Below are 14,225 nucleotides of genomic sequence, written 5' to 3' on the forward strand. Positions count from 1 at the left end.
GGTAAATGTTAACAAACATCTCTTGATAACAAGTAAACCCTTAGTTGATGTTAATTAAGGTATTTCCTAATATTACTAGGTGGTTGATAAAGATGTTTGATAGCATGTATGTCTTAAGGTTCACAGCCAAGCCATCTCATTATGAGAAAACTGTTTTTATTGTTTATTTACGGGTTATGGTTGTCCACATACTTTTGTCCACTATATTTGTCCATCCTCCAACATATGACTTACTTTTGGTAGAGGGTGAGATCAGTGAAAAGACTCCATAGTCTCCATGCAGAGGTTTGCTTGTTCTTTTGTCTTCATGTAGACATTAACTTAAAGCCCAACCTATATAAATTATTGTGCATGCTATATAATCATTACCTAACCATAACTGGTCACTTGATTAATGTATAATATTGAATAAGTATTACTAAACCAAACTAAACAGTTTTTAATGCTCTTTGATAACCTTATTGTAAAGTTGAAAACATATGCACCTTAACTAACACTTGATAAATGTATAATAATACTGAATAAGCATTACTAAACCATAACTAAACAGTTATTAATGCTCTTTGATAGCCTTATGGTAAAGTTGAGAACATATGCACCTTAACTAACACTTAATTAATGTATAAAAATACAGAATAAGCATTACTGAACCATAACTAAAGTTATTAATGCTTTTGATAGCCTTATTGTAAAGTTGAGAACATATGCACCTTAACTAACACTTAATTAATGTATAACAATAATGAATAAACATTACTAAACCATAACTAAACAGTTATTAATGCTCTTTGATAGCCTTATTGTAAAGTTGAGAACACCTTAACTATCAATTGATAAATGTATAATAATACTGAATAAGCATTACTAAACCATAACTAAACAGTTATTAATCCTCTTTGTGAGCCTTTTTGTAAAGTTGAGAACATATGCACTTTAACTAACACTTGATAAATGTATAATAATACTGAATAAGCATTACTAAACCATAACTAAACAGTTATTAATGCTCTTTGTGAGCCTTATTGTAAAGTCAAGAACATATGCACCTTAACTAACACTTGATAAATGTATAATAATACTGAATAAGCATTACTAAACCATAACTAAACAGTTATAAATTATCTTTGTGAGACTTATTGTAAAGTTGAAAACATATACACCTTAACTAACACTTGATAAATGTAAATCTTCATGACAACCTTCTGTTATGCACACATATTCAAAATGTAAACAAGGTTTTCATTTGATTCTGAGTTTGAGAGTCTGAGTTTTCTTCTCTCTTTCCACTGAAGACTTCATTTTCCCCCTCTTGTCATCTTCACTGGCATGTCTTCTGGATAGTTTTCCTCTCTTGAAATCTAACAAACCAAGTGGGATATGTCAATTTATTTTAAATGCATGCAAAAGCTACGGATGCAAGGATTGATTGTTCACTAGATCAACATCATATCTTTACACGTTTTACACTCAAATGACAACAAAACATGATACATGCCTTAATGGTACACACTCTACCAAGTGAGTGGTAAGCTACCTTGACGATCATGATTGGTTGGAGAATTGGCGCAGCAGGGGCAGTATTACATTCAATTTATCACACCGTTGTGACGAAAAGAGAGGTGAGCCAGAAAGCAAAGCTCTTGATCTACCGGTCAGTTTTCGTTCCTACCCTCACCTATGGTCATGAAGGCTGGGTCATGACCGAAAGAACGAGATCCAGGGTACAAGCGGCCAAAATGGGTTTCCTCAGGAGGGTGGCTGGCGTCTCCCTTAGAGATAGGGTGAGAAGCACAGTCATCTGTGAGGAGCTCGGAGTAGAGCCACTGCTCCTTTGTGTCGAAAGGAGCCAGTTGAGGTGGTTCGGGCATCTGGTAAGGTGCCCCCTGGGTGCCTCCCTAGGGAGGAGTTCCAGGCATGTCCAGCTGGCTGGAAGCCTCGGGGAAGACCCCGGACTAGGTGGAGGGTTTATATCACCACATACTATTATAATAATATGTATAATAATAATGACTTTTTATCACTTTTTTGGACATACTATCCAGGACATTTTTCGACATACTATGACTTATTTATCACTTTTTTTGTCACACTAAACAATGATTTCTTTCGACATACTACACTATGACTTTTTTGTGACTTTTTTCGACATACTATACCATGACTTTTGTATCACTTTTTTCGACTTACTATACTATGACTTTGTTCGACATAAAGTAATTCAATTCAATTTTATTTATAGTATCAAATCATAGCAACAGTTATCTCAAGACACTTACATACTTACTTACTTACTTACTTAACTACAGATAAAGTAGATTATTTGTGTATTTATAATAGACCACATAATATATGTCTATAATTTACAAAGACCCAACAATTCCAATAATTCCCCCAAGAGCAAGCATTTAGTGCAACAGTGGCAAGGAAAAACTTCCTTTTAGGAAGAAACCTTGAATGGTGAGGAAAACTTCCTTTTAGGAAGAAACCTCGAGTGGTGAGGAAAAACTTCATTTTAGGCAGAAACCTCGGACAGACCCAAGCTCTTGCTGGGCGGGCGTCTGCTGGTGCCGGTTGGGGGTATAATGAACAGTGGCAATTATAGTAACAATAAAGTTAATGCAACTACTGTATGACTATAAATATTAGTTGTAGTAGTTCAGGGCACTGCAGGGTGTAGCAGGGCATAGCAGGGCATAGCAGGGCGCGGAGCAGGACCACAGCAGCAGCTGCAACCATGATTTAGGTGCCACCCTAATCCAAGGAAAACTGCGATGCGAGAAAACATAAGGACTCAGGGGAATAAGCTCCCCGGAGATAAGTTAGTAACAAGCATTTCTGGGACATGAATGCACACAGATGGAAAGAGAGAGGAGAGAGGAGCTCAGTGTGTCAAAGGAAGTCCCCCCTGCAGTCATTACTATACTATGACTTTTTTGTCACTTTAGTCAACATACAATACTATGACTTCTTTCGACATAATATACTATTACTTTTTTCGACGTACTATACCATGACTTTTTTCGACATAGAAAAGTGACACTATATTATGTAGAAAAAATTATGACTTAATTATCACTCATGACTTTTCATACAATATTGGTATTATTTGGCTTTTTTAAGACATTCTTATTGATTATAACCATTTCCACTTTTCAACATATCCCTACAACTTCACCTTATTACACATTTTAACCAGCGATTCAGTGTAGTAACAAAAAAAAAACATCCAGTATTCCACTTTTGTTTGATACGTTATTGGTACTATTTAACATTTCAATGAAATTCATACTAATTGAACCCATTGCCACTTTTTCAACTATTCTCACTACTTCACCTTCTTCTTACCCAATTATGCCAGAAATCCAGTTTAGCTTTAGCAATTTAGCTTTTCAGCATTCACAAGCATTTTCTGCAGGAAATGCATTTTCTAGTTTATGACCAAGCCTCGCCCACTTCAACCGTGACATCATCAGAATTGTGCTTTGGTGCCAGTTGTGTTGAAGTTCATGAGGCAGGCAGGTCCTATCTGTGCTGCTTTAACTCTGAGTGAAAATAAAAGTTGCTGTTACATCATGATACATGAGCAACCAGGGCCGACCTATTATCGGCCAGATCAATGTATTAATGGCTCTCATTAGAACTGGCTGGGCTCAATGACATGGCCTGTCAGAGTTCTGTTAAACACCCTCAATGATTTACACATCCAGCCTTTATTATTATAACCCTTCACCTGGCTGCTAATCCAGCCTTGAGCTTGGTCTGACTTTCATAGTTTTGGCCACTCTGGTTTATGGGAGTGTTATGGTAGTTGTGTGCTCATTTAGGGATCATTAGGGACATTTTGGATGTGCTCACTGCTCACTTAAAGTTTGACCTCCACATGAAGTGGTTTAGACCATGTGGAGAGACTTCTGGCCTCGTTTCTAACTTGCTGCTCTGGTTCCTGCTCCATCACACTGTCGCTGCTGTGTTCACAGATCTCAGCAGTAAATTTGTCGCGGACAGTGTCATCATAATCAATAGAAATGATGGTTGAACCCCTAAAATAAGACCCTAGTTGTATGAACCTAGACTTATCATTTAAAAGCATGCTCTGTTGGCACTGTCACATCGAGGTAAAGCGTTCTGACTGACCTTCTGCTCTTCTCACAGTAAACCAGGGCAAGTTCCCCAAGCAGGAGGACTCGTATGCGTTTGAGGAGGACAGCAGCAGTGAGAGTCTGTCTCCAGAGCAGCACCACAGTGACGAGTCGCAGGGCTCGGCCTGCCCTTCATCGGAGGCTGTCGGCAGTACGCCCTCCTCTTCCTCCTCACCTGCCCTCATCAGCCCACAACAGGTAACCCTCCTCTCCCTCCCTCCCTCCCTCCCTCTCTCTCTCCCTCCGTCCCTCCCTTACTCTCTCTCTCTCCCTCCCTCCCTCCTCTTCCTCCTCACCTGCCCTCACCAGACCACGACAGGTAACACTCCTCTCCCTTCCTCCCTCCCCACCTCCCCTCCCTCTCTCTCCCTCTCCCTCCCTTTCTTTTTCCTCATCTGAGTCTTGCCCTGTGACAGAGCGGTCCCTCTGGCAGCTGTTGCCCCTGCTTTACTTCTTCTGCCCTCTGCTGGTGGCATGGTGAACTGCACCTCCACTCACTGTTGGACTGTGAGCCCGGCACAGCAGCCGTTACTTCCTGACTGCTTACCTTTTCCCTCATGATGACCTCATTCCAACGCTCGCCAACGGTCACTTGATAGAAACTCATGCCAGAACAGGGTTTTTTTTTTTCTTTCTGTCAGACTTCTGACTCTGAAACTGAATCATCAGCTCTGAGTCAACAACTGGAAATTCCTGTTTTGGCCTTTTTGGAACCCTTTTTGCATTTTCGGGTCTAATTATTCCATTTGGGTTACACGCAGTCCCCACGCCTTCTCAGTTTAACTTGATAGCGCTGACAGAGAAAATAGGATTGCGGTAGAGCTTAGATCGGGCCCAAAAAAATTTAGCCCGACCCTACCCGAGCCCATGCACGTTGTGTCCGAGCCCGGCCCGGCCCGACACATTAACTGTAATTATGAGCCCGAGCCCGATTTAAACCCGACAATTTTTTAATACGTGGGCCGTTATAACTGACGTTCTCAACTACAATTCTGAGTTGTTTGAACTACAGAAATCCTTTTAGAATTATCTTAATAAATATCGTTAATGCAACAAGGACGAAGCATGTAAACTTTGCTGTTTGTTTATTCAGAATGGAATGGATCGCAAATGGATCCGAATGAAGAAACATAAAAAAAAAAACTCGGCCCTCAGCCGAATAGCGTGGGTAACAGATCAAGGCAGCAACATAATCAAAGCCCTGGAACCATATAGGAGACTTTCTTGTCTCGATCACCTAATTCATACTGTCCTTCGCCACGGTCTGCATGCTGAAGCACTGGCCGACAACAGTGCTGCAGAGGGGGGAGACGCGATGTATCACAGTTTAGAAGCTGGAGAGGCATAGCTTGCTCCCCACCGAATAAGGCTAATAAAGTAATGATTAAAAAAACACAAATGCTTATTTAAGGGCTCGGCCTGGCCCGATCATAGCAGCATAAAATGTCGGGCCCGGTTCGGGCATGGGCTCGGGCAGAGAATCTAAACTCTAGATTGCGGGCAGGTGAAGATTCAGACTGAAATCATCAATCTAAGGCAACAATGTCACCAGAGTAAAGCACAACCACTGCTACCTACTTGTATTCACTTTAATGACATAGGTCTACTGTGTTTAGTATTTTTGGTCAGTAAAACACACCCTTTTACCAAATGAAGCATGCAGAGGAAAACTAAATGCATTCCCACCATTTTGTGTGTTTAGTGGTGATTAGCAAATGTTACCATTCTAACACCAAGAGAGTGAAACGGCATCAGCATGTTAGCATGCTGATGTTCAAAGCATTGCTGTGACCATGTGGAGCCACACAGAGCTGCTAGCATGGCTACCGACTTTCCAATGCAATCAATGCAACTAAAGTAAAACCTGCCGTCACAGAACCACCGCTAACATCTCCAAAAGGCCCGTTGTGTACACTCAGAACTCCTACTACTACTCCTAGAAGCTAATCTGTTGACGTGGACACTGTGTTGTTGTGATCTGTGAACAGGGAGGTGTGACCCAAGAGCCCTCGGATCAAAGCCAGGATGAAGGGCAGTCTGGTGCCAACAACAGCCAGGCCACTCCCCCAATACCTGTTCCTGCTATTGTCAAGGTCAGCCACACTTAATTAATTGACTTTGTGATAAAGTTTCTCTCCTTGACTTACCTAGGGAAGATCCTCATACTCTCTCACCCTCCGTCCTCTCAACAGTCAAAGACTTCAGACAAGAACCGACACAAGAAGCCCAAAGATGTGAAGCCAAAGGTGAAGAAGCTCAAGTACCACCAGTACATTCCTCCGGACCAAAAGGCAGAGAAGTCCCCTCCGCCCATGGACTCGGCCTACGCCCGCCTCCTGCAGCAACAGCAGCTCTTCCTGCAGTTGCAGATCCTCAGCCAGCAGAAACATGCTCACACACATCCACAGTCGCTGCAGTCGCAGCAGCACACACACACTGCCCAGGCCCAGCAGCGGCAGCCCTCTTTCAGCTACCAGCCTCACCCACCCACCCAAACCCAGAAGTGAGTCCCATTGCAACTAATGCAACATAGATCATTATTAGGCATAGTCCTTTTTAGTTTATTACAAAGTATACTCATTACCCTTTATTAATGCCTTACTAATATTTAAACTGTGAACTTGGTGGCCGATTAGAAAATGAAAAACCTTCTTATGTTAGTAAGTATTTAATAAGGGTCACGACACAATCAGCTAAACTTAACAATCAGTAAGTTAGTACCTTCTAGTTTGAGGCTAGCTAAGCTATGAAGCATTACTAAGAAGACACATTCACCATTAACAAAGTCATATGTTACAACATATTTATAAAGTGTGCCTTATTAGAAAGTTTCTACCATTTTGACTTTTCTGTGACTCATCCACATTGTAGAGGAGCCAGTGAGCAACTGTCAGTTTGTAGCTCCAGCGCTCCATCAGGCCGAGCCAACAGCAGCTCGCCCTCCCCAGTCAAGAACACGTATGCCAACCAAAGCAGCATCTCGCTGGTCAAACCTGGGCCCCTGCCAGCTAATCTGGATGACCTAAAAGTAGGTGTTACAAAGTCAACTGAAACTGGACCCTGTCCTGGAGAGACTGTAGCAGAGATGTAACCATGTCTTATTTTGCTCTGTCAGGTCTCAGAGCTGCGGCAGCACCTGCGGATCCGCGGCATGCCCGTCTCCGGCACCAAGACGGCCCTCGTCGAGCGACTCGGACCCTTCAGGGACTCCAACGCTGGCTCTTCGCCCTCGGGCTCCTCTGACATCACCACAGTGATCTTCCCTGTCACCCCCACAGGATCCCTGTCCTCCTACCAGTCCCCGTCCTCCTCCAGCGCTCTGTCCCAGGGCGGCTACTACCCTTACCCCAGCACCTCCTCCACCCCCCCCATCTCTCCAGCCTCCTCGGAGTTGTCCCTCAGCGGCTCCCTCCCCGACAGCTTCAGCGACGTGCCCATGTCCTCGCCAACGCAGTTCGCCCTGCAGCCATCTCCGGCCCAGCTCAGCATGGAGGACGGCCCGGGTGGGGGAGGGCCCAGGGCGGGGGAGGGTGGAGGTTTGGATGGCGTGGAAGCCGAAAAAGATAAGATGCTGGTGGAAAAGCAGAAGGTGATTGAGGAGCTGACGTGGAAGCTGCACCAGGAGCAGAGACAGGTGAGTGATTAGTAGAGAGAAATATGAAAATATCACCGGGTGTAGTAGGAATGTCTTTACAGGAACAAAAATTGACTTCTGCTTGCTAGGTTGAGGAGCTGAGGATGCAGCTGCACAAGAGGAAACGCTGCTATGGAGCAACACAGAACCCCGCCCCCCCTCCATCACACCCCACCATGCTCCACCAGTCGCCCCCAGCCATGATGGGCCAGCATTTCTTCGGGGTGACTATCAAGCAGGAGCCCATGTCCTTGTCCTCCAGCTGCCCTCTGTCCTCTCCCAAACAGCTGAAGAGCTCTCCTGGCAGTTGCATGGAGGATATGGGACACTGCAACAACCCCCTCTCCAACATGGGGGGCCCCGGTGGGCCTCACTGTATGGACAGGTCCTCTGGCAGCCCCTCCACAATGTCCGCTTTCCTCAGTCCCCAGTGCTCCCCTCGAGACTCCCCCATCGGGAAGCCTTCTGGTAGCCCCCAGCCTTCGTCTCCTAATAACCCCTACCTGCTGTCACCTCCGCTGGGAAGAGACGGCTGCAGTCATCTCCACCCCCACCCCCATCCCCCGGGCAACAACAGAGCACGCAACATGCAGGTATGATGTCCTGAACAACAGAAGGATCATTCCCAAAATGTTCTGTTGGTAATGTGGGTTGTTCTTTTGTTCTTTTCTGACTAAAGTGAGGGAGGATGAAGGTTCTCCAGCCATGCTAGTGGCTCCGTGAGGCTACACCAAAGAGCCCATTTACTAAGCATGTATATATAACACAAGTATTTTCCAAATACAAGGTTTTGCGAGGTCTTAAAATTTCAAAATCTAAATTTTATGCCTTAAAAATCATTTTAAACAGGTCTTAATTTTGCTACGTCTATGTAACACTACCTCTAATGCTCATTGAAATGTTCCTGCAGCGCTTTAGAATGTTTTTATTTTAATTGCGTGGTGTTGTAGTTCTTTCTGTGGCTAGTCCAAATATAATTTGATGTATTATGAGTACAAATAAGATCAACATGCATCTTATACTGCAGCCAATCTAGACACCAGCCCTATAATGCCAATGAGGAAATCAGGGAACTGTTTCAGACAATGTTTCCTGACTCTAACATCTGACTTCGTTTTTGATGTCCTGATATAAGTCTTAAATTTCATTGACAATGGTCTTAATAAGGACTTAAAAAGTCTTAAATTTGACTTGGTGAAACGTGCAGAAACCCTGAAATATCCCTGCATATGCCATTGTTAACATACATATGAGTATGACCATTGGTGCTGGGAAGCAGCCTCCCTGTTACTCGCTGTCTTCTGTTTCATCAGTATAATGAGGCGAACTATGTTTGCCACATTCCCAACAGCCTCAGCTCTACTTTCTGTTTGGGGCTAATTAGCAAAAGTTTGCTAGCACGCTAACCTTTTTCTGGCATTTGAAGAAGACGACATACTTTATTAATCCTGCAAGGGAAAATTATATTTTTACACTCTGTTGGTGTTACACATTACACACAGGCCCGAAATACACACACGTGCACAAACAGGACCTATACATGCACTGCGCACGTCGCTCGGCCGTGGCTTGGTAGCGTTGCATTTTCCCCCCCGACTCATTTCCTCCATAAACAACATGAAATCAAGGAGAGGGTTAACTTTTCCTGCTCCAGATTTCCCACCGTGGTCAGAAAGAACAGGGAAGACACTTTGTTTCTCTCACTATGACTCCAGAGTCACTACTCGCTCTGAAGCTAATCAGCGTCACTCTCTCACTCGCTCTACCACACACTCCCCACACACACACACGCACACACACACACACACACACACACACACACACACACACAGAGACACATACACTCTTAAAGAGATTGACGCGCACACCAACGCACAAGTATAAACATCAGGCCGAGCAGTCGGGGTTCGGTGCCTTGCTCAAGGGCATGTCGCAGTGCCCAGGAGGTGAACTGGCACCTCTCCAGCTACCAGTCCACACTCCGTACTTGGTCCACACTGGGACTTGAACCGGTGACCATCCGGTCCCTACGGACTGAGCCACTGGCAGCCCATTTGGTCGTATTGGATAAATGAACATTTTGACCAGACGATGGTGCTAGAGGAAGTCATCCTGTGGAACATACGAATGGCCACTGTATCTCTGATGTTGCATTCATGTCTATGATCTCTCGTAAATGAAGTTTTCTAACAGACGTGTTTCCATGACGACAGATGCAGCAGAAGAATGGCAGCCAGGCGGTGAACTGTTCTTATCCTGCTGAGCAGAGAAGCCTTCAGGGAGTCTTTCCCAACCCGACTGACTGTGGCCACAGCGGCTCAGCCAAGCCTGAGCACCACAACGTGCAACCAAAGGTAAGCATTGTGTCAATATGAGGAGCATTTGCAGTATTACTTCATCTGAACCACCTCACACTCACGTAACCATTTGTCTCTTTTCTATTCATGTGTGATCTGTCTCTGTGTAATTGTCTTTGTTTTGAGGTCATATCTGTTTCCATCACATATTCCATGTGTAACGTGATGAGATTATTCGATCACAAGGGCCTGAATTATAGTTCTTTTTGGTGCAACACACTCACATTTGGTAAGATCCCCGTTTCTAATGGGTGGGCAATTGTCACTTCTCACCTATGTTTCATATAGATGTCAGTAGTGCCCTCTCCTCGGCATGTTGGCCAAAAGTGCCAGGTCCCTCCCCCTGCCTTCAGTAGCTCAGATTCAGATGCATCAGACTTAAGACAGCCCCCATGCTATGAGGATGCAGTGAAGCAGGTAAACTGAAATTCATGCTAAAGTTCAGTAGATAATGGCTGGCCAGAGATTTATTTGACCTATCGGCGTTGCTCTAATTCCACTTTCCCTCTTGTCTCCTCCTTTTTGTCTCTTTCAGTCCATCGCCTGTGTTGTTCCTCATTTATTCATCCGTTGCTTTGTTCACTCACTCACTCACTCACTCACTTTCCACCCTTTACCAAGTCTGAAGCAGATGGCTTTTTGAGTTGTACAAACGTTTTTTGAAGGCAGTGAGTTGAAGCTGCTACAGCGGATAAATCAGCGGCAGGACAGAAGGGTCATATAAGTGTGACGCCATTTAGAAACAGTGTCTCTATGTTTGTCCAACAGAGAGCACAAAGAGTATTTTCATACTTTAAACGTCCTCAGTATGTATCTCCGTCACAATTAATTAAAAAAGGAAAGGAATCCTTATCAAAAATGTTTTAAGAGTTTATTTAAAACATCATGGTCAATGTATTCTTATTGGATTTAAACAAAACTAAGGCTTCTAGCTTGATAGCTAATCTAGAAATGCTAACATTGAGCAGAAAGAAAGTGGTATAGCGGTAGCTAGGTTTATGCTACTTTTGGTAGGTAGGAAGCTGGTTTTGGTTTAATCCGTACGGGTATTGAGATACAATGGATGGAAATGTAGTTTTGTTTGTAGAGAAAGTTTGTCTCTTTGGCCTTAATCTGTTTCATCTTGACCAATAAACTGATCTGTCTCCAAGAAAAGTTTGTCTCACCAAAACTCTATCCTGCAAGTCTTTGTAGACTGCTTAAAGCTTGCATATTTTTCATGTAGAATCCTTTAATATAACTGGATTACATTTTTCCTCGTTGAAACGTTGTTCAATCGATTAAAAGAATCACTTTCTTATTACTGTTACAGCAACTGACCAGAAGTCAGCAGATGGACGAACTTCTGGATGTGCTCATAGAGAGTGGAGGTAAGGTGACATATAAAGTTAGCGTAGCTAGCGCTGCAGCTGCAGGATGGTTTGACATCCCACTGGTATGGTCCAGGACCTGCTGTGACCCTCCCTCCTCTCCTCTTTCTCTCCAAGAGATGCCAGCTAACGCCAGAGAAGAGAGGGAGAGGGCCTCTGTAACCAAAGTTGTGCCTCACATTACTGTGTCCCCAGGGTGTCCCGGCCTCCTCGTCCCCAGGTTCCACAGACACTACGAACACCTGTCCCCCACCCAGTTCCCTTACGACCACTCGGCTAATCACATCACTGAGAGCCACCTGGAGAATCTGCTGGGAGGTCCGATTGGCCGGGGAGCGGAGGTGGCTCTTCTTAAAATGGCCAGCGAGGACGGGGGCCAGGAAGAGGACGGGAACAGAGACGGCGAGGGGTACCACCACCGCCACCCTCACCATCTCCAACAGGACAAACTTCTGACCAACAGAGATCTGATGGACAGGCCTCTGTCGCCCATCAGCACCAAGGGGTCCAGCATGTCCGAGGTTCAGGGGATGGTCAGCATGGCATTCAGCGAGACGCCGTGGGAGACCATGGAGTGGCTGGACCTGACGCCCCCCAGCTCGGCCACGGCCTTTAGTACGGCTCCGCCCAGTGGGCCCAGCATCTTCAACACAGAGTTCCTGGATGTCACAGACATTAACTTGAACTCTGCCATGGACCTTCACCTGGAGCACTGGTGAAAGCTCAAGCGCAGTGCTCGCCATCCACCGTCAAACACAAGACACCAGCTACAAGTAGCTGTACGGACCGCTGCCACATGCCAAAGAACCAGTGACTTCTACCCTGAACAGCTTCAGTCCAAGTGCCAGCATGTGCCTCTTGTTATAAGTGGGATGTGACATTAAGTAGACCATTATTCAAAGATTGATGGCTACAGAATTATATTTTGAGGTCCTTGTGTTGTCATCACCCCCAGAATCCAAAGACTAAGGGCTTTTTGACATAATCTGTGTCCTTTTTGGACAACGATGCGCACAGCTGCCAAGTAAGTGTGACAGTGGACACATGAAGGCTTCCCTAGGTAATGATGACATGAATACAGTGCTTTATACCAACACCTTATGCAACTATCAGTGTTACGCTCCCCCCTAGACTTGAAGACAAATTTGGACAATCATTGTATATTTTCTGAGTCTGTGTTTGTTCTACTGGAAAAAAAACTAAAGGAATTACAAGGTGAATTGGATTGCTTAGTACGGCCATTTTGTAAATATCCTAACTATCTGTACTGGCAGAGACAAGAGGACGTCGGGGGTGTGGGAGAAGATGCAAACCACAAATCAAGTGCATTATGTAATCAGTTAATCAGGTGATGGAACTATCCCACTGTGCACAACGCTGAACACACACGGCCACGTTTGCTTGAGCTTAGGATACGTGTGTAGAAATGGTTGTCATTCCGTTTTTGTACAAGTATTTTTTTCACTATGTGGCTTATTTATCAACACAATGACATTTTGGAGAATCTTTGGTCTTATTGGTTTAATGGGCAGACAAACTGCCTTTTTTGCAACAGCTTTGTATTACTATTTGTTTTACCAGTTCCCCCTTCACATTGTATTATGAATTTGCTATTTCCTGGAAGCTGTTGACAGATATTAATATAGAAAGCTCCAACATAAGTCAACATCAATTTTTCAGACAAATGTTAATAGAAATTACAACTTCATCTCTATTTTTTCCCCACTAAGTAGTTCTTTGTCCTTACAAATTTCACCCTTTCTATTTGCAGCCCACAGTTATTTAAAGTGTTTTTATATTTATCCTGTATTTATACTGACATTCCTTTCTAATAGACTGCTGCCATTTGGACCACGGACATTTCTTAGTAAATCAATTCTCTTAAAAATGTGACACAAAGTGAAGGAGCCAATTGGAAAAGCCATGCTTTCTTAAATCACTTCTTTAAAGAACCCTATGAAGTGGACATTATTAGCACTTGTGAATAGGAAAATGTACTAAATTCAGATCTTAACTGTGAATACTGCATGTTAACAGAGCCAGCACATTCAGTTACACTGATGAGACAAGGTCACACTCCCAACCCCGTAAGGCTTTTAGTTTGGTCGGTAATTGTTTTTTTCACACAAGACGATGGATACCATAATCTATCTTCTCATCTATCGGCAAGAAAGCAAAGAAATAGACTTCCCAAAATGTCAAACCTTTGCTTCAAGTGCCTTGGCCAATACATTTCTTCACTGTGTTCTGTTTAGACCAAGTATTGCTTTGTTCCGGTTACTTATGAAGTGTTGCACTTGTTAATGGGTACTATGGTTACATGTAGGCTATGAATGTCCATCTTGAATATATGACAAAGCTGGTATTCTTCACCTTCTGTTGTAAGAATATCTACTGGCTTTTATATCTGGTGGGGTTCATTTTGCAATCCTTTCCCTAATCAGGAAAGCACACACATCTGACAGGAGCTTCCATGGTGCTTGGCCACTGACTTGCCTTACTATTGTACTGCTTGATCCTGTATACGACAGAAAGAAGAGCAATAAACTTATCACAGCCAAATCGTTTGTGCCGTTGCTGTTTTATTCATGTCCAATTCACAAGAAGCACACAATCCAGGTTTTAAACGGGAACTTTATTTGTAACCCTTCGATAAAGATACAATATAATATTCATTGCCCTTAATATCTTATAATCTAATATGAACATTCTAGTAAATTGCAAT

General features: G+C 43.8%; 2 protein-coding genes across 7 annotated transcripts in view; one reads left to right on the forward strand and one right to left on the reverse strand.

Moving 5' to 3' along the window:
- myocd (myocardin) overlaps positions 1 to 14,062 on the forward strand; it is a 149,706-nt gene extending 135,644 nt beyond the window's left edge. For 3 of the 6 annotated variants that reach the window (XM_031323995.2, XM_031323997.2, XM_031323999.2), the window contains 10 exons: positions 4,153 to 4,337; positions 6,128 to 6,232; positions 6,332 to 6,642; positions 7,011 to 7,167; positions 7,255 to 7,773; positions 7,863 to 8,366; positions 9,987 to 10,127; positions 10,419 to 10,547; positions 11,443 to 11,500; positions 11,618 to 14,062. In XM_031323995.2, the coding sequence (XP_031179855.1) occupies positions 4,153 to 4,337; positions 6,128 to 6,232; positions 6,332 to 6,642; positions 7,011 to 7,167; positions 7,255 to 7,773; positions 7,863 to 8,366; positions 9,987 to 10,127; positions 10,419 to 10,547; positions 11,443 to 11,500; positions 11,618 to 12,219 (2,711 nt within the window). In that variant the 3' untranslated portion in view covers positions 12,220 to 14,062. The remainder of the gene's footprint in view (positions 1 to 4,152; positions 4,338 to 6,127; positions 6,233 to 6,331; positions 6,643 to 7,010; positions 7,168 to 7,254; positions 7,774 to 7,862; positions 8,367 to 9,986; positions 10,128 to 10,418; positions 10,548 to 11,442; positions 11,501 to 11,617) is intronic. The other 3 variants (XM_031323996.2, XM_031323998.2, XM_031324001.2) reach the window with 3 other exon arrangements.
- Positions 1 to 14,225, reverse strand: part of map2k4b (mitogen-activated protein kinase kinase 4b) — a 32,852-nt gene that overhangs the window by 4,195 nt on the left and 14,432 nt on the right. The window lies entirely within an intron of this gene.

This window comes from Sander lucioperca, chromosome 5 (genome assembly GCF_008315115.2).
Source record: "Sander lucioperca isolate FBNREF2018 chromosome 5, SLUC_FBN_1.2, whole genome shotgun sequence".
In the NCBI taxonomy this organism is placed as follows: Eukaryota; Metazoa; Chordata; class Actinopteri; order Perciformes; family Percidae; genus Sander; species Sander lucioperca.